General features: G+C 42.8%; 1 protein-coding gene across 2 annotated transcripts in view; it reads left to right on the forward strand.

Moving 5' to 3' along the window:
- Positions 1–15,490: 15,490 nt before the first annotated feature.
- Positions 15,491–25,974, forward strand: part of slc5a12 (solute carrier family 5 member 12) — a 40,618-nt gene continuing 30,134 nt past the window's right edge. The window contains exons 1-3 of one of the 2 annotated variants that reach the window (XM_067994090.1): positions 15,491–16,079; positions 22,184–22,249; positions 22,343–22,394. In XM_067994090.1, coding sequence (XP_067850191.1) covers positions 15,723–16,079; positions 22,184–22,249; positions 22,343–22,394 — 475 coding nt within the window. In that variant the 5' untranslated portion in view covers positions 15,491–15,722. The remainder of the gene's footprint in view (positions 16,080–22,183; positions 22,250–22,342; positions 22,395–25,974) is intronic. The other variant, XM_067994091.1, reaches the window with a different exon arrangement.

Raw genomic sequence — 25,974 nt, forward strand, 5'->3', positions numbered from 1 at the left:
CTACAAGAGCAGGTCAGAGGCCGGGTATTCTGCAGCGAGCGACTCACCTCCTGACTCCCCAAAGGCTTTCCACCATCTACAAGGCACAAGTCAGGAGTGTGATGGAATACTCTCCACTTGCCTGGATGAGTGCAGCTCGAACAACACTCAAGAAGCACGACACCATCCAGGACAAAGCAGCCCGCTTGATTGGCACCCCATCCACTACCCTAAACATTCACTCCCTTCACCACCGGTGCACAGTGGCTGCAGTGTGTACCATCCACAGGATGCACTGCAACAACTCGCCAAGGCTTCTTCAACAGCACCTCCCAAACCTGCAACCTCTACCACCTAGAAGGACAAGAGCAGCAGGTACATGGGAACAACACCACCTGCACGTTCCTCTCCAAGTCACACACCATCCCGACTTGGAAATATATCGCCGTTCCTTCATCGTTGCTGGGTCAAAATCCAGGAACTCCCTTCCTAACAGCACTGTGGGGGAGCCTTCACCACACGGACTGCAGCGGCTCAAGAAGGCGGCTCACCACCACCTTCTCAAGGGCAATTAGGGATGGGCAATAAATGCCGGCCTTGCCAGCGATGCCCACATCCCATGAATGAATTTTTAAAAAATTCCGTGCTGTCCAATGATCTAGCAGGAAACATTTAATTCACCAATCTAACAACAACACCTTGCATTTATAGAGTACCTTTAACATAGTAAAACGTCTTAAGGCGCTTCACAGGAGCAAAATGGGTCAAAAATTGACACTGAGCCAAAGAAAGATATATTAGGAGGGGTGACTAAAAGCTTGGTCACAGAGGTAGGTTTTGAGAAGTGTCATAAAGGAGGAGAGAGAGGCAGAGAGGTGAAGAGGTTTAGGGAGGGAATTCCAGAGCTTAGGGCCTAGACACGGTCGCCAATGCTGGGGCGATAAGAGTGGGGGATACACAAGAAACCAGAATTGGAGGAAGAGCTCTTGAAGGGTTGTGGAGCTGGAGAAGGCTACAGAGATAGGGAGGAGCGAGGCCATGGTGGGATTTGAAAATGAAGATTAGAATTTGAAAATCATTGTGTTGGTAGACCGGGAGCCAATGTAGGCAAGCGAGCACAGGGGCAATGGGTGAACGGGACTTGATACGGGTTTGGATATGGGCAGCAGACTTTCAGAGGAGCTCACGTTTATAGAGGGTAGAGGAAAGAAGGCCAGCCAGAAGACCATTGAAATAGCCAAGCCTGGAGGTAACAAAAGCATGGATGAGTGTTTCAGCAGCAGATGGGCTGAGGCAGGGGTGGACACTGGCGATGTTACGTAGGTGGAAGTAGGCAGTCTTTATGATTTGAGAGGATATGTGGTCAGAGGCTCAGCTCAGGGCCAAGCAGTATGCCGAGGTTGTGAACAGTCTGAGACAGTGGCCCATGAGGGATTTGGAATCGGTGACGAGGGAACTGAGTTTGTAGCGGGGGCCAAAGATGATGCCTTTGGTGTACCCAATGTTTAATTGGAGGAAATTGTAGCTCATCCAGGATTGGATGTCAGGCAAGCACCGTGACAAATCATAGGCAGTGGAGTGTTTGAGAGCGATGGTGGTGAGGTAGAGCTGGGTGTCCTCAGTACACATGTGGAACCTGAAGTCATGTCTGCAGATAATTTTGTCGAGGGGCAGTATGTAGATGAGAAATAGGAGGGGGCTAAGGTTAGATCCCTGGGAGACTCCAGAGGTAACGGTATAGGGGTGGGAAGAGAAGCCAATGCAGGAGCTCCTTCTGTGATGACTGGATAGATAACAATGGAACCAGGCGAGGGCAGTCCCACTCAGCTGGTCAATGGAGGAGAGGCATTGGAGGAGAATGGTGTGGTCACGTATGTCAAGGCTACAGACAGGTCGAGAAGGATGAGGAGGGATAGTGCACCATGATTACAGTCACAGAGGATGTCATTTGTGACTTTGATTTGGACCATTTCAGTGCAGTGGCAGGGGTTGAAACATAGAGTTGCCGGAAAGATGCACATGGATTTGAAAGGCGAGAGCGTGTTCAAGGACTTTGGAGAGGAAAGGGAGGACGGAGATGGGGTGGTAATTTGTTTCGTATGTATTAAATCAGTTGACTATCTTAGCATGACAATTCAGAAACCTATACTTATCTTGATAACTTTCGACAAGCTTCTAACGGATAAATAATCTTTTCTTTAATAAAAATGTTACTCATACATAATTAACCGCTTTATCTTGAAGTCCACACCACTATTTAAAACCTTTGAGTCTTCTACCCTGAATTAAAATTTGGCTGAGTGTAAGTTTGAGTGTGTCACATAATTATTTGGAATTACAAAGTGAATACCGTTAACAGGATCCATCCTGCACTAATGGCGAGAGTGCTGTTTTTACTTCATGGATGTTAAAGATTCACCATCATATCAAAACCATGTTAGAATTTGCAAACTGGTATAAATACTGCCAAAATGGAACTTCATACCTATACTGTCACTAACAGCATATTACTAAATCATAGGAATATTACCATCAGACATTTTGCATTATTTAAAAGATTAAGCAGAAAAATGTTGTCAGTTTGTCTGGTGGGAATAGCTTAAAAAATATAATTATAACTTAATATTTTGAGTATTTAACAAAACAAGAATGTTTATTAACTTACACATTTTCTGCCATTAATACTCCTTTTCAATCGTGTTGTTGTCACAAGTTCTAATCACTTTCACTGGTTTATTTATAGTCAAAGAAAAATGAAAATAGCTTCAAAATGTGCCAATGTACAAATGATGGAGGATATCTGATGTGTTCATTGCGATAATGGGGGAATGCATCAAGGCTAAACAAACCGCCAACAAATACATCAATGCTTTTTCCCTGTAGAAATCACTTTAACTGATCTCAACTGTTAAATTAAAAGAGACTCATCTCTCACATTGTTCATTTAAAAGTATCAAAGAATAGCACCTACAAGTGGAAACATGAGAAGAGAGACTCTGAATCCTACATTTTGATGAAAGAAGGGTGCCTTTAACAATTAGTATTACTTTCTACTAGTAAACCCCCAACTAGTCTTCCATGCCTTGATATTTTGTGTTGAGGGTAGTGATTAGGAACTTAAAGCCTTTACTTAGGGAAGGAGAGTTTAGTTCTAATGCAAGCTTTAAAGATCTTTGAGCACTTCGAATTGGACTTGAATTTGCTCACTTGTCCTCGTGAGCTTATAGTTCTTGGTACCCTGCTATTGGTGACACTTTAGAAAAGCTACTTCTTACATTCTATTTGCTAAACACCGAATATAGTTATGATTGGGAGAATCAGGAGATCTTTTAAAGTGCATAGTAGTCATCAAGTAATGTAAGATTTTAAAGAAGCTATGGAAGTTGTAAGTAAATAAAAATTGCACAATCATTTTAAAGCTGAAGGCAAACATGAGGGTGCACAAGAAGTTAAAAATGTTGTGTGACTAGAACTTTAAGGATGAGGCTGTTTGGAAGTGGGATGGGAGTTTGAAATGAACATGGCGAGGTGAGGGGAATCGGAAGTGGGGACATACTTGTGGGAAGTCAGAGCTGAAAACATTGTGCACAGAGGTGAGGAATTGTAGGTTCATTCTCAAAATATCAACATTTATCAGCTATTTCTTAGGAATAGTAACAATTTCCCCCAGTTTGAGGCAGCAAAACTAGTGTCATAAATGCAACTCTACTATAACTTTTACGTTGCAGATGTGATTGCAGAAGAAACTGTTTGCATTTAGTCCTCATTGATGCCGATGGTAATCTGTACTTTGAATGAACATTCAAAAAAATTAGTGAAGCATCATTTATTACTGCGAATAACCTAAATGGTGTCCCAAGATATTCATTCCCCATTGATAAATTAACAAAAACTAATTTTGTACAATAGTTACTTGTAATATCACCTGTCAGTCACCTTGGTGGATAATTTGATATGTGGAATTTTGACTCTCCCCGATATGCAGGAATTTCCCATTCTATTACAATTGATCTGCGATTTTATGCCGTTGGTTTTGGCAGTGTAAGGGGCTTCATACAGAGTCTGGTGGGAGCCTCATTAATAAATACAAATCGAGATCCCGTGACAAACATGGGACCCTGACGGTATTTTAACCCGCTCCTGAGTGGGCACCCACTGCGGCTGCTCTGCCAGGTAAAGCTGTCAGGAAGCCAGTGAGGCCACTGAAGGCAAGTTAAAAAAAAACATTTCTTATTGGGCCCAAAGGAGTGCGGGCCCCACAAGGATAGCCCTGGCCTCTGCTGCCCCGGGCTCCCCTCCACTTGTACATCCGTGGGAGCCTTGCAACAACGCCCCCGCCACGCCTCATCCCAGACTCACAGTGCTGCCAGCAACCTTCCCCTGATGCCGGCGGGCACTGTCCTGATGCCCAATCATCATCCTCTCCCGCCGGCCAGCTGCCGCTTTCTGTCGGAAATGGCTGAGCAGCTGACAGGTGGCATTTAAATGAGGCCCAGTAGTTAAAACCTGCCGAGCCGCCGACTCGATCCTTCAAGTGAGATTGCCCGCTGGGAGTTAAAATTGGCCCTGATGTTTCCCAGCACAGGGGTCTGAGGCCGTTCTGCCTTACCATTCAGTTGGTGGAAAATTTTAACATAGAAAAATAAATATTATTGAAATTGTGTTTACTGTAAATAAGAGCAGGGATCGAAAGACAATACAGTAAGGGTCTTTTTCAGTCTTCTGGTTTATAGTCATTAAGCTCGGTAGCTATCCCTCATAACTATTTCCTAGGTAGCATTAGTCTATGTGTAAGAAATTATGGTGTGGGGTTATTAAATTTTGTCTGCAGCAACTGTTGTTGATTAACCTGCCTGTGAAATAACCTTGATATCAAGTTCCAGACAGGAGTCATTTGGTCTACACGTCGAAACACAAACAGACATAATACCTGGTTAAAAACAGAAAATGCTGGAGAAGCTCAGCAAACCAGGCAGTATCTGTGGAGAAAGAAACAAAGTTAACGTTTCAGGTCGAAGACCTTTTGTCTGACGACATTTTATCATGATACTGGAATCAGACAAACATATTGCAATTAACCTAAAGTAGCATGTGAGTGCAATAAAAATTCACTCTATACTGGCATTCCACTATTTTTCTTTCAGGTGAGACATTAATTCAAGGTCTTATCTGCCTGTTCAGGCGGATGCAAAAGATCCCATCGCACTATTTTCAGAAGAGCAAGGGAGTTCTCCCAGAGTCCTGGCCAACATTTATCCTCAACCAAGTGAAGTGCTTTGGGATGTCCTGAGGATGTGAAAGGTGCTATATCAATGGAAGCTGGAGTAATGCACGTCCTCGGCTGAGGAGCCTAGGCAACCAGATCTCAGGGACCCAGTCTTCAAAAGAACATTGATCTCATGTGCAGGCAGTGGAGGCAGTTTCCATCCATGTGGTTGAGATGATGGATAAGTGGGAGGAGTCCACATAAAGCTGGAAATTTGTCATGCCACATACAACAACCTAGAGAGACTGACAATCAGGGGATATCTGTGGCAACAAGCACCAGGAAGAGGTACTTAGGACATTGGTGGCTTCCACTGCTCCAATAGATGCCTTGAGAAAAGCCTTAGCACAACACTTCGACAGGGCATCCAAAATTTTATTGGGACGTCTTGGTATGTTCTCACACTGGCCTGTATCACCTGTGCCCGGCAGCAGTGGGCTGCAAGGAATAGTACAAAAGTTGCTGTTTCTTGTAAGAGTGACAGCGGGGCTGAAATTCCTTGAGATCGTGCCCATGGTGCCCTCCAACACTGACCTCAATTAGCATGAGGCAGGTGGGTAACAGCACCCCTACGGGCATATCTTTGGCCCCATGCGGCTGGAAACTAAGGCGTCTGCCCGCCCTTGGGTAGGGGTTGCCTAAACTCCCCCCCAGTCCCAGCTTCATTGGCCTCAGACTGAGTAAGAAGACAGATCCTTAAAAATCTTTTCAAAATCGCCTGTTGGGGGTTTAGAACGCTTCCCATACCATAAGGAAGCCACACCTATCGGATGTGCTGTCCTTCATTGAAATGCCTAATCCCAACTAAGCCAAAGGAGGTGGGATTACTGCCATATTTTACGGTTTATATCACTTCAAATCCGTCCATAAGTAGGCAGTATTCAAAGGAAAATCCAGCCCCTGGTATCCAAACACACAGTACTAGGAAAATACTGTCACATTTTTGGATAATTGCACTAGATATTTCCAAGGGTATATCTTCAAAGGGGAATCCTGTAAGTAAACCTCACATCCCCAATGTGCCAGACTGCTGCTTTTCTGCCCAATATCAAAGTAAATGATAGCAAGACCTACAGATCTTAACAGAGTATTCTTATTCTATACTCCAACAGGTATTTGAATGTATCACATGCTACCACATAAATTCTCCTTTCTTCAAATAGAAAACTGGATAAACACTCTTGTTAATTTGAGACAAAGTCTTTGCATCAATAAATGTTTTCTTTACATTAGATAGATGGACGAAGAGTACATAGGAAATCTAGCAGACACCTAGCTTGCTCCACATAGTTCTGCATTCAAAAGAATGTTTTGTATGGCCTTGGAAATTAAGACCTTACACAATGTTAATAGTAATATGAAATACAAGTTAAAAAATTCAGCACAGGCAAAAATACATTTAGTCACAAATACGTTAAAATTTGTTTCCTGCTATTGTGTTGGGAACCACTTCCACTTGAAGAAGTGTCTTGTCAGCGTGGGAATAACAAACACAAATGTACAGCTGAGTCAAAAACTTGGAGGGGTGCATTTTCAGCAGGGAAGAGGTAGAAAAGCCAGCGACCCAATTTCCTGGTCCCCTCTTGCATGAATTTTGTTAGTAGTAGAGTTCTGCTGGGTGGAAAATGAAAATGCTGGTGAAGACAAATGTCCAGTCCTTATATCATTGCCTAGAGCTCCCTGATTCTTCTTGTCAAATTAGGCACAATTCAAGGGCCATGTTTTAATACATCCTGAGAAGCATTTACTCACACAGATTTTGTAAAATAATTCCAAAAACCATAAAGGTTGCATTTCATTTGGAGGTCAGTTTGGTTTAGGTTAAACTTGCTTGCCATTCAGTTGAGCCAATTGAGCAGGATGTGTGTACAAGGGTTCTCATTCCGAGAGTTACATGTTTCAGTATGTACAGTGTAGCAACAAATCGTTACGGATCTTAGAAATTAAAAATGAAAATTCATTTTGTAAATGGGTCAGGCAAACAAAAGGAATTCTTCATATTTGATGAAAGTGAAAAATATCCCTTTATCTTTGTAAAACAATCTAATCAAATGATCAGTTTGCTATTGTGCTTCCACAGCTTTCCGTACTGATACAGGGCCTTGGAAATAGCATTGTGAAACAGTTTTTCATTTGGATATTACATATAAAAGCCTTTTCAGCAATTTCCATCCTGTTAATATGGCAAAGTCAACTTTAGAATGAAGTCTTCTTCATGCCTCCACCATTGGGACAAGACCCTCGTTATTTTGTTTATATGACAGAACCTTGCTGCCATTCTTTGGTAGTTTACATGGAAATGGGTCCTTTTTTCTGTCTTGCTTTTCATTTGGTGGAATTTGGTTGAGTATTAGTTGTGGTATCTCACCCAAATACATAGGTGGCATATTTCTCAGTACTTGCTCTAAGAAATCATTCATATTCACTCTAAGATGTGTCAGTTGTCATATGATTTTGCTGATGGTCTGGTCTTTTGTATTGAAGAGAAATTCCTGTTAAATTGTAGGAATCTAGTTTAACAATGGGCTGTTCTTTCTCTTACACAGTCTTTTATCGGAGAGAACAAATGGTTATGGGATCTTGCTGTTTTCTGTTTAACCTCTTGCTCATGTGTTGGTGTGTTAACCTGGAGATGTACTTGTGACAGCTGGAACACATATACTTCATATGACTGCCTTTATGGTTTCTTATTTCATAGCTTCATGCCATACTGTGTGTAAAACTTTCAGTATCAAGTACAGCATTTCTTCTTCCCACAAAGAGAGCAGGTGTAAGCGTGCGGGGAGGCAAGATTCCCTGGCTTGTACGCCAGCCGAGGGTCACAGGAGAGCTTGGGGGGTTGGGGTGGGGGAGTTTGGCAGGCAACGCATTTTTGGCACAGAGTGAACACTGCACGCCACCTGCCATAATAGACCCTTAGGTGCTTGGTTTACTCCAGTATAATGGGCTTACGCCATTGAATTTCTAAGCCGACATGTCTTATGATTCATAACCTTTGCTGAGCAACTGGAAAAAAAGCAATAAAAACATGTTTACAGTGTACACAGTTAATTGGCAAGCTATTAATGGGAGCACTTGTTCAAAGAGTGCATAGTCTGGCACTGATTCAATTCCAGTAACATCTGAATTAGGCACTTATGAAATATAATGGTTCATGTATTGCTGAGAACTTGGAAATGCTACCTGTGGAAAGCCAGGTTTGAATAATGGAGGTGCAGATAAATACCGTGGAGTTTTACTCAACTATCTTTGGGGTCAGGCAAAGTTCTAGAGAACTTTTCCATAGATGAATAAATGAGTGGATTAGAGTCCAGAACAGAGCAGATTGTACATGACCTGTAGAAGGAGCAGGGCCAGAACTAAAATACTGCCAGGAAAGGAAAGTTTCTGTGATGATTTACGGTACACCATCTTCTGATTGTTCCATTTTAATTTACCTATGAGTTCTGATTGACAGATTTCAATAACTATGATGTACTACCTAGTGGTCATTTCAACTGCTTTCATAGGGATTTACTGAGAAGTAAAAAAAACAGATTGCAACGAGTTTCCTCCACCCCAATTTCAATTGTGGTGACAATGTATTTGTTAAGATGTGGTATTCCCCCTCGCCCTAGCCTTGGGTGACTTTAGATCACACACCACATGCCTTAGCATTTCATTAATACTTGGTTATGCAGAAATCTGTGTATATATTTTCAGTGCAATTTTTTTCATAAATATACACTTGTCCAAATGTAAAAAATCTACCTTCAACCGATACACATCTCTGCATCATGCTCAATTTTTAAATTCCTTTATCCCTTTAAGGGAGTCTACTTTGAGAACCTGCCAAACGAGTCAGAAAAAGGAATCAGAACTAATAACTTATGACCTGCATATAAAGCTATTCAATCACTTTGACCTAAGTCTGGTAACCACACGAGGTTAACGCTTATAAACAAGGCCGATGGCATCACATGTTCCACTCAAGAGGAAATCCTGCAAAGGTGGAAAGAACATTGTAAGTATTCATTTAACCAACCTGAAGTGACACCATGGTCAAACCTGGACTTATTAGCAGCAGATGCAATGCCTGATACTGACACCTGCATCGATACATCCAAGATGAGGTCCACTCAGTTATAAAGAAGTTACGATAATGGCCGTGCTTCTGGATCCGACAGTGTAGCTCCCGAACTTCTCAAGTGAACCATTGAACTCACAAGCTCAGCACTACATCAACTCTTTGTTCAGGTTTGGACTTCAGGGAAGATGCCAGTGGAGTGGAAGGAAGGGATCATTATCTCGTTCTACAAAGGAAAAGGCCCATGCACCAAGTCCGGAAGTAATAGACCACTAACTATCATAGGAACAGGTGTAGGCCATTCAGCCCCTCGTGCCTGCTCCGCCATTTGATAAGATCAAGGCTGATCTGTGATCTAGCTCCATATACCTGCTTTTGGCCCATATCCCTTAATACCTTTGGTTGCCAAAAAGCTATCTATCTCAGATTTAAATTTAGCAATTGAGCTAGTATCAATTGCCGTTTGTGGAAGAGAGTTCCAAACTTCCACCACCCTTTGCGTGTAGAAATGTTTTCTAATCTCACTCCTGAAAGGTCTGGCCTCGACTCCTAGAATCCCCAACCAGCAGAAATAGTTTCTCCCTATCCACCCTATCCGTTCCCCTTAATATCTTATAAACTTCAATTAGATCACCCCTTAACCTTCCTTCTCTAGAGAATACAACCCCAATTTGTGTAATCTCTCCTCGTAACTTAACCCTTGAAGTCCGGGTATCATTCTAGTAAACCTACGCTGCACTCCCTCCAAGGCCAATATGTCCTTCCGAAGGTGCGGTGCCCAGAACTGCTCACAGTACTCCAGGTGCGGTCTAACCAGGGTTTTGTATAGCTGCAGCATAACTTCTGCCCCCTTGTTCTCTAGTCTCTAGATATAAAGGCCAGCATTCCATTAGCCTTATTGATTATTTTCTGCACCTGTTCATGACACTTCAATGATCTATGTACCTGATCCCCTAAGTCCCTTTGGACATCCACTGTTTTTAACTTTTTACCATTTTGAAAGTACCCTGTTCTATCCTTTTTTGATCCAAAGTGGATGACCTCACATTTGTCTACATTGAATTCCATTTGCCACAGTTTTGCCCATTCACCTAATCTATCAATATCGCTTTGTAATTTTATGTTTTCATCTACACTGCTTACAATGCCACCAATCTTTGTGTCATCAGCAGACTTAGATATGAGACTTTCTATGCCTTCATCTAAGTCGTTAATAAATATTGTGAATAATTGAGGCCCCAAGACAGATCCCTGCGGGACTCCACTAGTCACATCCTGCCAATGTGAATACTTACCCATTATCCCTACTCTCTGTCGCCTTTCGCTCAGCCAATTTCCTAACCAAGTCTGCATTTTTCCCTCGATTTTATGGGCTTCTATCGTAGCTAACAATCTCTTATGTGGGACCTTATCAGATGACTTCTGGAAGTCCATATAAATAACATCCATTGACATTCCCCTGTCCACTACTTTAGTCACCTCTTCAAAAAATTCAATCAAGTTTGTCAGGCACGACCTACCTTTCACAAATTCATGCTGGCTCTCTCTGATTAACTGAAAATTCTCGGGGTGTTCAGTCACCCTATCCTTAATTATAGACTCCAGCATTTTCCCCACAACAGATGTTAGGCTAACTGGTCTATAATTCCCCGGTTTCCCTCTCTCTCCTTTCTTAAAAAGTGGAGTGACATGTGCAATTTTCCAATCTAGAGGGACAGTTCCTGAATCTAGAGAACTTTGAAAGATTATAGTTAGGGCATCTGCAATGTGCTCACCTACTTCCTTTAAAACCCTGGGATGGAAACCATCTGGTTCTGGGGATTTGTCACTCTTTAGTGCTATTATTTTCTTCATTACTGTTGCTTTACTTATGTTAATTTTATCGAGTCCCTGTCCCCGATTCAATATTAGTTTTTTTGGGATTTCCGGCATGCTATCCTCTTTTTCGACTGTAAATACTGACGCAAAGTAATTGTTCAACATGTCCGCCATTTCCCCATTGTCAATGACAATATCCCAACTTTCCGTTTTTAAGGGGCCAACACTGCTCCTGACCACCCTCTTTTTCCTAATATAACTATAAAAGTTCTTCGTATTGTTTTTGATATCCCTTGCGAGTTTCTTTTCATACTCTCTTTTTGTAGCTCTTACTGTCTGTTTTGTGACCCTTTGTTGATCTTTGTATCTTTCCCATTCGCCAGGATCTGTGCCATTTTTTGCCTTTTTGTATGCCCTTTCCTTATGTCTTATATTGTCCCTTACCTCTTTAGTTGCCCATGGCTGTTTTTTATGGCAAGTAGAGTTCTTGCCCCTCAGGGGTATAAACCGATTCTGTATCTCATTAAATGTTTCTTTAAACATTTCCCACTGATCATCAGTCGTTTTACCCATTAACAGATTTGCCCAGTTGTCAGTCTCTGTCTCATCCCATTGAAGTCGGCCTTACCCAAGTCTAGAAACTTAGCAGCTGATTCACTTTTTTCCCCTTCAAACACTACATTGAACTCGATCATGTTATGATCGCTATTAGATAGATGTTCACGCACAGTTAAGCTGTTAACTAAATCTACTCATTGTTAAATCTAGTATGGCTTGCCCCCTTGTTGCCTCTAGGACATACTGCTGTAGAAAACTATCCTGGACACACTCAAGAAATTCACTACCTTTCTGACAGTTGCTAGTCTGCTTTTCCCAATCTATGTGAAGGTTAAAGTCCCCCATTAAGACCACTATGCCTTTCTTACACGCTTGTCTAATCTCTGCATTTATACAATCTAGCACTTCAGAGCTGCTGCCAGGGGTCCTATACACAACTCCCACTATAGTCTTAGATCCTTTCCTATTTCTCAATTCAACCCATAAGGTCTCTATTGGCTGCTTACCTCTCGTTATATCCTCCTTTATCTTTGAAGTGATTTCATCTCTAATCACTAAGCTACTCCTCCCCCTCTTCCATTTTCCCTATCTCTCCTGTAGACCTTATAACCTGGTATAATTAGTTCTCAATCCTGACCATCCTGCAGCCAAGTCTCAGTAATAGATATCATGTCATACCCTCTAATTTGAATTTGAACCTGTAGTTCATTTAATTTATTCCTTATACTCCGTGCATTTGTATATAGAACTCTTAGTTGGGCCACACACCCGAGCCTGACCTTCAGCTTTGATTCTGGTTTAATCGCCTTATGCCTTCTAGTTTTCACTATATCTGTCGTGCCTAAAGTACACTTTCTTTCTGCTGCTCTATGTTTTTCCCTTTCACTTGTTCTTGAACAACTGTTTGTACTATTTGTATTGTAAATTTCCCCTGGGTCTTCCCCTCTCTTGCTGCTCTCAACTTTACTCCCTTCTGACTCCCTGCTCAGGTTCCCATCCCCCTGCCACTCTAGTTTAAACCTTCCCCAACAGCACTAGCAAACACCCCCACAAGGACATTGGTGCGGTCCTGCTCGGGTGTAACCCGTCACGCTTGTACAGGTCCCACCTTCCCCAGAACCGGTCCCAATGTCCCAGTAATCTAAATCCCTCCCTCCTACACCATTCCTGCAGCCACGCATTCATCCAGTCTATTCTCCTGTTCCTATACTCACTAGCTTGTGGCACTGGTAGTATTCCTGAGATCACTACCTTTGAGATCCTGCTTTTTAATTTATCTCCTAACTCTTTGAATTCACCTTGCAGGACCACATCTCTTTTTTTACCTATGTCGTTGGTACTGATATGGACAACGACTACTGGCTGTTCACCCTCCCTCTCCAGAATGCCCTGCAGCCGCTCTGTGACATCCTTGATCCGAGCACCAGGGTGACAACATACCATCTTGGAGTCATGTTTATGGCCGCAGAAACGCCTATCTGTTCCCCTTACAATTGAATCCCCTATCACTATAGCCCTGCCACTCTTCTTCCTCCCCTCCTGTGCAGCAGAGCCACCCGTGGTGCCATGAACTTGGCTCTGGCTGCATTCCCCTGATAAGCCATCTCCCCCAACAGTATCCAAAGCAGAATATCTGTTTGAGAGGGAGATGGCCCCAGGGGACTCCTGCTCTACCTGCTTAGTCCTTTTACTCTGCCTGGCGGTCACCCATTTCCTTTCTGCCTGCGTAATCTTTACCTGCGGTGTGACCACCTCACTGAACGTGCTATCCACGATAATCTCAGCATCACGGATGCTCCACAGTGAATCCACCCGCAGTTCCAGCTCCGAAATGCCGTTAGCCAGTAGCTGCAGCTGGACACACTTCCTGCACCAGGGACACTGGTAGTGTCCATGACTTCCCACATAGTGCAGGAGGAGCATATCACGGGTGCGAGCTCTGCTGCCATGACTTGCCTTAGACTCTCAGACTCTCCTCCTGCTCTCAGTCTCTCCTTTTACACTGTGCTCACCTCTCGGACTCTCCTGCCTCACCTGTGACGTCGCACAGTAATTTTCTCTTGTTGCAGGTCTGCTGCTGCTTTTTTCCCCACTCTCAGTCTTCTGCTGCTCAGGTCCACTGCCGCTCTGCTGAAAAAGTTAGGAAAATCCAGGCAAAGCAGCACCTCCTTCCCCCACTTCACCGAACTCCCACACTCACCAAACTCTCAGCTGTCTCACTCAGTGCTCCGCGGCACTCGGTGCTCGGTTTGCACTAACAGGCCCCTGTTTTTCTACTGTTTGTGACTCAGATGAGTCAGGCCTGCTCCTTTCTCTTCCCGGAAAAGTCTTTTCATGCGTCCTACTTGCTCGGCTTCAGCCACTCCAAATGAAACACCCTCACCCTGAGCAATCGGGTTTCACCAATGGGCGATCTTCAATAGATGTCATACTTGCTTTCCGCCTTTCTGAGATTTTAGTGCAAATTCAACCGCCCTATGGCAGTCGCACACGTAGACTTCAAGGTCAGAAATGCTCTTTGGAAGACTCTACAAGGCATCAGCGTCCCTGATGTCCTCCTGAGGCTAATTCAAGATCCGCAAAATGATCCAGGAGCACGAGTCCGTCTGGAGAATCCGAATGTCTGAGAGGTTCTACACCAGATCTGGAGTACGGCAGGGATGCACTCAATCCTGTTCTGTGGTGAAATGGACTGGATCCTCAGCTGCATCTCTTGGAAAAATCCAGAAAGACACCTCTAGTGCAGTTTCAAATTTGAAGCTTTAATTGTCCATTCACAATTTCTTTCCACTGCCTGATACTGCACTTGCTACCTGCAGAAAAGTTTGTGTGTGAACGTGTTCCCCAAGTTGATGGGGTCCCTGAAGTAACTTTCCCCACAATCTCAAAAGGCCAAAATTTAGAATTCTCATTAGAAAAATCAAGAAATGCTAGTATAAAGTATGCAGTAAGCCGAGACTATCATGGACTGTCCTGGCTCACTTTAACACCCACTATCCAATCACGAGTACCTTATCCAAGTTAGTATAGGATCCTGGAGGAAACAGTTGAAGAGTTGGATTTTAAGGGAGATTTTGAAGGTGGTGAGAGATGTAGCAGAATCGTTGAGCAGAGAGAAGGGGGAAGATAAACAGTACAATAAAGCAGAACCTGTGATGTGGGTGGTGGGTGCAGCGATGTAGAGCTGGCGAAGGTTGCAGAGGTAGGGTACAGCACATCTGTGGAGGAATTTGTAGACAAGGACAAGGACAAGGACATTGAAATCAATCCACTGAAGGATGAGGAGCCAACGGAAGTCAGTGAGGAGGCTAGCAAGAAGGACATTGGAAAAGCATTGACTTTCCTTTCTTTATAAATTGTGCTATCAAAAATTAGCCAGATTAAGCTTTTTATGCAGACTTGACCAATTAATGTCATTTTTCTGACCTTACTGTAAATAATTGTTTCATTGAGCAAAGAACTGTCTAAACTGTGAATCAGTTGACAACGCTAATTTTAAAAATAGATAATCCAAGAGTTCATTTTCTGGTCAATTTGAACTCCAATAGATATACTTATCCAGATGTGAACGACATGACCTTGTTATCTGGTGCGGAGAATAGTTTTAGATGCTGATTAAAATCATTACAAAAATGCTGAATTGTAAAACAGGACTTTACTCTTTGGTTCAATGGTCAGTCTAATCGTTAACTTGTTAATGAAAGCTGAAGAGGGTCAGTGATTGCTTAGTACATTTTAATTGTACCTTTGGGACTATTTCATCTGTCATCATAACCTTATTTATGTACATCTATTTTTAAATCCGCATACTATCATTTTGGGCTGTCATCACTTGCATGTGTTGTTATGGTGGTCTTTTGCTTCATATCCTTGAGAACATACCTCCTGAAAAGAACCTGATGTCAGTTTTAAATAGGAAAAGCCTGCTGTCGAGGAAGCACCCAAGAAGAAATCTTGTTGATAACTGTTCAGTAGAGGCTCATCCTCGAAGGAACAAATATATCTATCTGAACTACATTTAGAAGAAGAAGAAAAATGGCTGAGTTTGCAAATCCAAGTGTGGGAACTTTTACAGTATGGGATTATGTCGTTTTTGCATCTCTCTTTGTCATTTCTTCAGGGATTGGGGTCTTTTTCGCCATCAAAGAAAGGAACAATGTTACCTCCCGTGAGTTTCTGGTTGGAGGGAGGCAGATGGTTTGTGGTCCGGTGGCTCTGTCACTCACTGCCAGTTTCATGTCTGCAGTGACCGTGCTAGGAGGCCCCTCTGAGGTTTATCGCTATGGGGCTTCCTTCATCATCTTCTGCATTGCGTTCACTTTTGTCATCATCCTCACTGCGGAACTCTTCCTACCAGTCTTTTACAAATCTGGAATCACCAGCACATATGAGGTGAGGTGGATCAAATGGATTAAAAGGATTTTTTAAAAAGTAAGGCGTGTATCACTCAGTGGTTTGGTTGGCTTTGCATTGTCCCAGGTGTAATGACATCCTTATTACAGAAATTCAGAGAAAGTAAAGCTAAATAGAACCCATGCTTGCCGTATGGATTTTATCACAGCTTCAAAACACATTATGGTCACTGAAAAACTACTGTCTAACCAGCAGTCCTTAAATGACTTGAAACTTGGTTGAGATTAACCATGACTCATTTAACTCTTATGAACTCTTGCAGCTTGCAAAGAGAGGAACATGGGAACAGGAGTGGACCATCCCGTCCTTCAAGCCTGTTCTGCCATTCAATTAGATCATAGCTCATCTATATCTTGACTACTGAATAATTGGCTTTATAAATCAACACAAACGATTCAATGAAGATATCCATGCGCACTTTAATTTTTTGATCCATCATATTTATATCCAACATTTTGTGTTACATATTGATGATGTGAAGTATTTGAAAACAGGACATATGAAATATTTTAACACTTATTTTAAATATCTGATTTTTTAATCACACACAGAACAGGAAGATTTACAATGACAATTAGGGAGTAGGTTTACTTTGTTGGAAATTGTAAACTTTTGCACACACGGGTTGAGCTTTCTGATTTACTCAGTGGATGGGCGCAGTAAAAAGTCACTTGTTACAGTTCCAGCTGATCCCTGCAGTAGTTTCCCAAGAAATTGCCTTTACCCATTTTGGAGATGTTCTAAAATGGCTGTGGAATCACTTCCAATTTGTGCAGAAAAGGGAAACTATGCAAAACCTGCTGAGAGTAGGGAGTAATTCTGGTGGTTAATTACTGCTCTACTGTAAACGATTTGAAACAATTTTTTTTGTCAGCGCAGGAAAGCAATGAACATGGGATTTGTAGTTCTTAGTGATCTGGGATGTTAATAGAATCTGTTATTCTCACTGAATAGACTCTCAGTTCACCAGGGATCTGTCAAAAATGCAATACAAATTTAGTTGCATTGTTCTTCAGGCTTCTCGACCATGCTGAAGGGATGAAAGGTTGTACTGACTAGGTGTGTATTCACGTCAGTATAGAAGATTAAGGGGTGATCTAATTAAGGTGTTTAAGATGATTAAAGGAGTTGATAGGGTGGATAGAGAGAAACTATTTCCTTTGGTGGGGGAGTCTAGGACAAGGGGGCATAACCTTAAAATTAGAGCTAGGCCATGCAGGGGGGCTATCAGAAAACACTTCTTCACACAAAGGGTCATGGAAATTTAGAAATTCCCTCCCCCAAAATGCTATTGAAGCTAGGTCAATTGAAAATTTCAAAACTGAGATTGATAGATTTTTGTTGGGTAAGAGTATTAAGGGTTATGGAACCAAGGCATGTAGATGGAGTTAAGATACAGATCAGCCATGAACTAATTGAATGGCGGAACAGGCTCGAGGGACGGGATGGTCTACTCCTGTTCCTATGCTCCTCTCTTTGCAAGCTGCAAAAGTTCACAAGAGTTCAATGAGCCACGGCTAATCTCAACCAAGTTTCAAGTCATTTAAGGACTGTCAAGTCATTTAGGCTGCTCAATGCATGGCCTGTGTTTACCTGAATTTTGATATTGGGGTCCTATAACCGGCATTGGACCCTGATCTGCATATTTAAACAGCCTTACGGCTCTTTCAGGCAGGCGGACTGCTCGCCCATTTACAGGCCCATCCGAATATGGCATCAGGCAGGCCTTGGGCATCAATGGGCCGGCCAAGGTACCCACCCACCCCGATTTCCAACTACTGGCTGCTCATTTTTCAGATTCACAGGCTGCTGTGAGTTGAATTTCTCCCCCATTATTTCCAGTGCCAATAAATCTTGTACATTAGCTTAATTGTTGAAATTTTTTTAATGTACCTTTTCAAAAGGTGCTGTATGAGTGAGTTTTCAGTTTGCACAGTATTAAAAAATAGTTATTACTACATTTGGTGCATGTTTCCAGCTTTGCTGAACTATTTTTAAAAATATTCTAGTGCAACTGGGTAACAGCCACAAACAGACTTTTTATATTCTTCTCACTCCATCCATAATAAACATTCTGTAAATTGAGGTAAAAATTGAAAGAAAACATGTAATTTAAAACTAATTAAGTATTTTGTTATTGATTCTTCCCATTTTCCTCCCTGAACCAGCCTGTTTGCAACCTCAGCATCCTATTCTACCCAGAGCAGAGCTTCTGACCAGCTATCTTCTCCATCACCATCTCCTCCCCGCCTCAGCCAATATGTCACCGATACCCTCATCCATGTCTTTGTCATCTCCAAACTCGACTATTCCAATGATCTCCTGGCCAACTTTCCATCCTCCATGATCTGTAACTTTCAGCTCATCTAAAACTCTGCTGCATCCCTCACCAAGTCCTGTTCACCCATCATCCACGTCCATGCTGTTCTACACTAGCACCGCATCCCCACAACACCTTAAACTTAAAATTTTCATCCTCCTGTTTAAATCCCTTCATGGCCTCACCCCTTCCTATCTCTGTATCTTCCTTCAGCCCTACAACTCTCCCCAAACTCTCCCTTCCTCTGGCTTCAGCTTCTCGCATATCCTCCTTCCCATCACCCCACTATTGGTTGCAGTGCCTTTAGCTGCTCAGGAACTGTGCCCTTGAACTGCCTCACATTTTAACACTCTCCTTAAAACACACCTCTGACCAAGCTTTTAGTCAACCCTCCTAATATCTCCTTCTTTGGCTCAGCATCACTTTTTTTATATGCTCATTCTTGAGATGTGGACATCGCTAACAAGGCCGAAATTTATTGCTCACCCCTAGTTGCCCTGAAAACATTTGAGACAACTGAATGGCTGCTAGGTTACTTCAGAGGGCAGTTAAGAGTCAATCACCTTGGTTTGGGACTGGAGTCACATATAGGCCAAACTGGGTAAGGGCGGCAGGTTTGATTAACCGGTTAGGTTTTTATGAAAATCCATCAGTGCATATTTCTGAGAAGCACTTTGTAGAGTTTTTCTAAATCACAGCCACTTTAAATACAAGTTGTTATTGTTTTTGTTATCATTTTGTGAATCTTATAAGCAACAGATGGAAGAATTATTTTAAATTATTTAATCCTATTGCAACAAAAATCTAATTTTAAGTAGGTTAAATCTGATCCTTATGCTGCGTTTTAACCTTTGTGATAATGGTGCATTTCCATGAAAGGTACTACTTTCGCTGCTAGGTCAAGGTTATGCACTGCAGGACTTGAGCATATAATGTAGGCTGACACACCAGGGCTGTGCTGAGAGAGTGCTGCATTGCTGCAGGTGCCATCCTTCAAATGAGATGTTAAGGCAAGACCATGTCTGCCTGTTTCAGTTATCAAGGTGGATATTTAAGATCCCTTGGCACTATTCAAAGACAAGCAAGGAGTTCTCCCAGTGTCCTGGCCAACATTCCTCCCTCAACCAAGACCAGGTTAACTGATCATTATCTCATTGTTGTTTGTAGGAACTTGAGGTAGGCAGAATGGTCGCTGCATTTGCCTAGTCAGTCATGGCCCTTTCGAGTCGTTCATTTCTGAGAAATATGCTAAGTTGTCATAAAAATGCAAGTCTTCCTTTTAAACCATACAGTGGCCTTTTCTCTGGCCACTGATGCCAAACTTACTGTACCTCCTCCAACATTTATATGTCTTACTAATTTGATTATATTTTTTGAAGACGTCACCAAGATAGTGGATCAGGAAAATCCAGTAGATATTGTCTCCCAAGACTTTCCGAAAAGGTACTGCATAAGAGGCTTCTCTACAAGACTTAAGCCTTAGGTGTTAGTGGCAATCTACTGCACTGGATTGGGAACTGACTGAAAGCCTGTAGGCAGAAAGTGCTTGTAGATAGGTTTGGATCTGATTGGAGTCCAGTCACTAGTGTTGTCCTGCAGGTATCAATGTTGGGACCGTTGCTATTTACCATTTTCATTAATGATCAGGATGTAGGTGTTGGGGAAATTATCTGTAAGTTTGTAAATGCTATTAAGACATGTGTGAGAGTCGATGCTCTTGTGACTCTCCTCTGCACCCTTCATCATACTCAACTATGACAAGCAGATTTAGATGTGCTGGGGGATTGGGTCCATGATTGGCAAATGATGTTTAACTTCGAAAAATGCAGTGTTAGGTTAAATATAGATGCACTGCTCAGGGAAAAGAACTAAAGACGGTGGAGAAAGAAAGTGATCTGGGCGTTCTAGTTCATAGATCTTGGCCGTAAAGCAATAGCTAGAACGAATAGGGTGCTGGAGTTCACTATGAAACAAAACATACTATTTTGTCCTTGAACAAGACCTTGGTTAAGCCTCAGTTAGAATACTGCATCCAGTTTTGGTATCCTCAAATGGTGAGTGATATTGTGGCTTTGGAAATGTGGTGCAAAGGAGGACCACAAGATTAATTCCCAGTTTAAGGCAGTTTAAATTACCAAGATAGGCTCAAAGAGCTGGGTCTCTACACTTTAAAGAAGCGTAGACTTAGGGGTGATTTGATCAAGGTTTATAAGATGATGAAAGGATTAGATTGAGTTTGTGTAGTCAATTTGTTTCAACCACATAGGTTAGGGAGGACTAGGGGTCACAATCTCAAGTTATGTAAAGGCAGATCTAAGTTAGATGTTAGGAGGTGGTTCTTTTTCCAGAGAATAGTGGACCTCTGGAACAGGCTGCCAGCTCATGCAGTGAACACTGATTCACTCCATTCCTTCAAGCGAAAGCTGGACCTGCTTCTGGTTGGGATAGAGACCACCTTGTACAAGAGGCAGGTACCGTATTAATAAGGGCCAAAGTGGTCTCGTGGACCAGTTTCAATTGCCTAAAAGGGGTCGGAGAGGAATTTTCCAGATTTTTATCTAGTTTTTTGCCTCTCCCAGGAGGTTACATGGCTTCCGGATAGGATGGGGAATGTATGTATTGCACTGCACAAGACATCACAATTGTGTGGGACAGGCTGGATGGACCAATGGGTCTTTTCCTGTCCGTCATTTCTCATATGTTCGTATATTCCTTAAAAAAAAATTAATTTCAGTTGATCGTTGTGAAAGCTGCCTCTTTGATTAGCTTCTCAATTGAGACCAGAATCATTTGACTGTTCCTATGACTAGGGCACTGAAAAAAAATGTTTTTGTGTTCAGCCTCAACCCCAGCACTCCTACCCTACCTGCTTGTTGACAGCAGAACGTACTTGGAATTGAGTGCATCACTTTTCAGGGACCCGGCCTTGAGAAGGTGAAGATAATGGTGGGACCAATGAAGATATAGCTACCTTGTGGCAATTTTATTTTACAATATTTAACTTGGAAACAATTTATCAAAGAAATGTGCAAGTCCAATACTCTTAGTCCTTCCTTTCAAATAGAATTTGCATGTCACACTGAATTGATCAGTTATAGAATATTACATAGAAAACACACAGAAAATAGTGCATATATAAAGTTAACACTGAAAATACATATCATCTGCTTTTGAAAACTGTATAAAACAAATGCAAGTGAAAAGTGTAAAAAAGTAAAGCACTATTAAACCAGTGTGCATTTGTTCTATGATTACATTTATTAGTGGTAGTACTCTTACCTGAGTTAGAAGGTCAAGAATTCAATCAGGACTAGAGCGCATAATTTAGCCTTTCACTTCAGTGCATTGCTGAGCGAATACTGTATTTTTGGAGGTATCATTTTTCGGATGTGACGTTAAAACTAAGGCTCAGTCTGCCCCTCAGGTGGCTGTAAAAGATCTTGTTGAACTATTTGAAGAGCAGGGGAGTTCTGCCAGTCTGCTGGCCAAAAGGTATCCCTTAACAAACAACACCAAAACAGATTATCTGGACATTTCTCTCACTACTGTGTGCGGGGCCTTATTGTATGTAAATTGGCTGCCACATTTGCCTATAAAACAACAGTGACACCATTTCAAAAAGTAATTAATTGGCTGTAAAGTGCTTTGACCATCCTGAGAATGTGTAAGGTGCCATAGAAATGGAAATTCTGTTTTACTCTCTTGTTTCTCGGTTACATAAATGTATTTGATAAATTGACCTACCTTTCCTTTTCTCCCTCAGTACTTGGAGTTGAGGTTCAATAGGGTGGTTCGTGTTGCCGCTACAGTTATGTATATCCTGCAGACCGTAAGAAGCCACAATTGTTGAATTCAGTAGTTACATATATATTTTGTAGTAAACATCAAAAAGAAAAGTTACATTGATTTTTTTAATCTTCAGATTCTCTATACAGGGGTTGTGGTTTATGCACCAGCTCTGGCACTGAATCAAGGTAAGTAAAATGAAATGGTAATTATTGAACATTACAAGTTATCAACTCACACTGAAGGCTTTTTCTGGCATCAGTTCAAGTTTAGTGCAGTAATAAGTTCCAGTAATTCAACATCTAAATCCATTACTGCTTGCTGTGAACATAATTGCCTCCACACAGCAACAGTGACTGCCCTTTAAAGTAATTCTTTTTATGTGAAGTCATTTTGGGTATCACAAGAGGTGTGATAAGGTGCTATATAAATGCTTGTTCTTTCTTCAATTATGATCTTTAAATTAAATATGTAGTGTTGTGGGCCATTTCTATGATAACAGCAGACATAATGGGCTCGATTTTTGGACGTCCGAGCAGGTTGGTTCGTGGCGGGGGAGCTCCGAAAATCGGGGATTCCCGGGGTGGGTCCAGAGCCCGGCTCCAACCCGCCCACTTCCGGGTTCCCCAATGACGCGCTTAGATGCGCGCACAGCCTCCGGCGGGATCCCACTTAAGGCAATTAATGTGATAGTTCAGGTCGTCAGCAGACCTGATTTGTAGGATATTTTAGGAGGGGTGGGATTTTCATCTCAACTGAGTGTGTTTCCCGTACTGGGGGAGACACTCCCAGTTGAAATGGGCGTGTTGCAGCCACCAGCCTGTGGCAGCTGCAAAGTTCCATGTGACAGGTGGGGAGGGGGGTGGGGGGGGGAGACCCTCACTCATTGCAGGAGGACACTGTGTTGCTTTGGACAAAGTTTGGCCTCCACCACCCTCCTCCTAACAATAAAAGTCACAAACTTGGAACCTCAACCCCGGTGTGCAGACACATTTACCTACCTTGCGGACCCCCTCAAAAGTATATCTTCCGGATGGGGGTCGCCATAGCTGCAATCATGACCTCCTCGGAGGGCGAACAGCATCACCAGCCTCGCCGGCCACGCCGTCCATCTCAGACATGTGGAGCTCCACAACACAGTGCTGTGACACATCCACCTGCACGGCAGGAGGGAGGGCAACCGCAGAAAGAGATGCGTCGCAGAAGGCGCTACCCTCGCCATCGGTTCTACAGACCGAGGCTCAGATGCCTGGACCTTTCTGAGCAGCAGTGGACACGAAGGCTCAAAGTCACTCGACATATAGTCATGGACATCTGCAGCCTCCTTCATGCCGAGCTGCTCCCAGCTGGCCCGAGCACCATCTTCTTACCTGTCGCTGTCAAAGTCACTACTACCCTCCACAACTTCTCCTCCGCATCCTTCCAGGGTGCCACCGGGGACATCGCCGACGTCTCTCAGTCGTCTGCACAAAAGAGCCCTGCAAATACACCTATATCCACTCTGCAGTGACACAATGGGTGGCATCAGTTGTGGGTCTTCATGGTGATCTTCAGGAAAGGGCATTATTGCACAAACCAGACAAGATTTGCAAAGACGTGGCAGTAGTGGTGGCAATATAATATGTGATGTGAGTTGATCAGAAATCAAATATAAGTAAAAACCATGACAAACCCTCAAACACCCTTGTGCATCCCCTTCATGCTCACGACATGTTTGCCCTCCGCTTCCTACTACACATATGTGATGCTTGCCCTGTGGCTGCAGCACAAGTAGTGGCAGGTTGATTGAGGCTGACCGTGAAAGAGATGCATGAGAGGGTGCGTATGAGATAGAGCCATGAGATTGTATGAGGATTGGGTTGAGTGGTAGTGGTGGGATGAGTACTAGCAAGCTTTGAGTGGGTGTGAGAAGTGATGTGAGAGAGTAGTGTTGGCAGTGCAGAAGGAGATGTGGGGTGGGGGTGGTGATGTGGCAGACGGTGTGTAGGGGAATGAGTAAATGTACTCACTTTGGCAGACCTACTTAGGGCATTGAAGCGCCTCTTGCACTGTATGCAGGTGGGCGATATGTTGGTGGTGCAGGTGACCTCCTCTGCCAACTCGAGCCAGGCCTTCGTGGTGGCAGAGGCAGGCCACTTCCTCCCGTCCGCCGGGGAGAAGATCTCTGTCCTCGCCCTCCTCCTCACCCCATCCAGTAGGACCTGGAGTGAGGCATCATTAAATCTGGGAGCAGCCTTCCCGCTGGGCTGCTCTATGCTGTAATTTTGGCTCCTTTCTGCAGCATCAGTCAGTAGAGGACTGCCCCTTTAAATAGGGCTCCTCCAGCTGACAGTCCATGATGCGGATGCGCAGTCCGCCCACTGCACAGCTTTCCAGCACGAAACCCGGAAGCCAAGGTAAGTGCCTTCAATTAGGCTGCGATCGTGTTGCGGAGAACCCCGAATTCACTGGGCGCGCTATCCACGTGCCCAGTCGACCCCCCGCTGCCAATCCGCCTCCCTCCTAATATCGAGCCTAATGTGTATATTCTAGTATTGTTTAATGTTCAGGAACTAGCAATATAATCCCACTATCTCTCGTCTCACTTTGCAACTATAGTTTCTTATCCCTGTGCACAGACATTGTCTTGTAAAAAATTATCAATATCTCTTTACCTTTGTACACTATGCCCCTATTTGTAAAGCTCAATGCTATTGGCCTTTTTTTATGGCTTTTTAACTGCAGTCAACACTTTCAAGGAATTTTGTACTTGAACCCACCCCCCAGATCTCCCTCTTCTTTCACACCCATCAGCAACTTTCCATTTAGCATCTACTCCCATTCCTTGGTTGTGTTCCTAAAATGCAGACTCTCGCTTGCATCTGCTACCTCTGCATTCCCCTGTGATGCTCATTTTGCTAACCTGTCTATGTTCTTCTTCAGTTTTTTACTTCCTGAAGTTCTTCTCATTGACATCATTATAAAATTTCAATATCATGCTCCTTATTCTCAAGTCCAAATCACCTATAGTGGACCCAAAATTAACCCTGGGTTACCCCACTTCTGACCTTTCTCCAATCTAAGAAATTCGCATTAACCCTAATGCATTGTTTCCTATCCATTGGACAATTATCTTTCCGGGCTGCTAAATTATTGAACATTACAAGTTATCAACTCACACTGAAGGCTTTTCTGGCATCAATTCAAGTTTAGTGTAGTAATAAGTTCCAGTAATTCAATACCTAAACCTATTACTGTTGGAGAACATTGACAGATTAGCAAAATGAGCATTACAATGCTATGATAGCATCATAAAATTGTTACAGCAAAGAAGGAGGCCATTCGGCCCATCGAGCCTGTGTTGGCTTTTTGTAAGAGCAATCCATTCCCCCGCTTTTTCCCCTTAGCCCTGCAAATTTTTTCTATTCAAATATATCTATATTTGAAGGGAATCTGAATGCTTTCTCAACCTGTCCTGCCACATATACCCACAGGTCTCTCTGTTTCTGCACCCCCTTTAGAATCGTACCATTTAGTTTATATATAATCTTCCTTTTCCCCTCTATAACTTTTATATTCTTAATAGTTTTTTTTTAGTACTGTTAGCAAAAGTTTTCTAGAGATCTAGGGGTGTAAATACCTAAATTTTTAAAATGCAAGTGTAGGTGGAAAACGCCATAAAAAGGCAACTGGGATTCTGGGTGTAATACATAGTTGGATTAGTATAAAAGCAAGGAAATGATGTTGAATTTGTACAAAACTTTGGTCAGGCCACATATGGAACATTTC

Source organism: Heptranchias perlo, chromosome 12 (genome assembly GCF_035084215.1).
Source record: "Heptranchias perlo isolate sHepPer1 chromosome 12, sHepPer1.hap1, whole genome shotgun sequence".
Classification (NCBI taxonomy): domain Eukaryota; kingdom Metazoa; phylum Chordata; class Chondrichthyes; order Hexanchiformes; family Hexanchidae; genus Heptranchias; species Heptranchias perlo.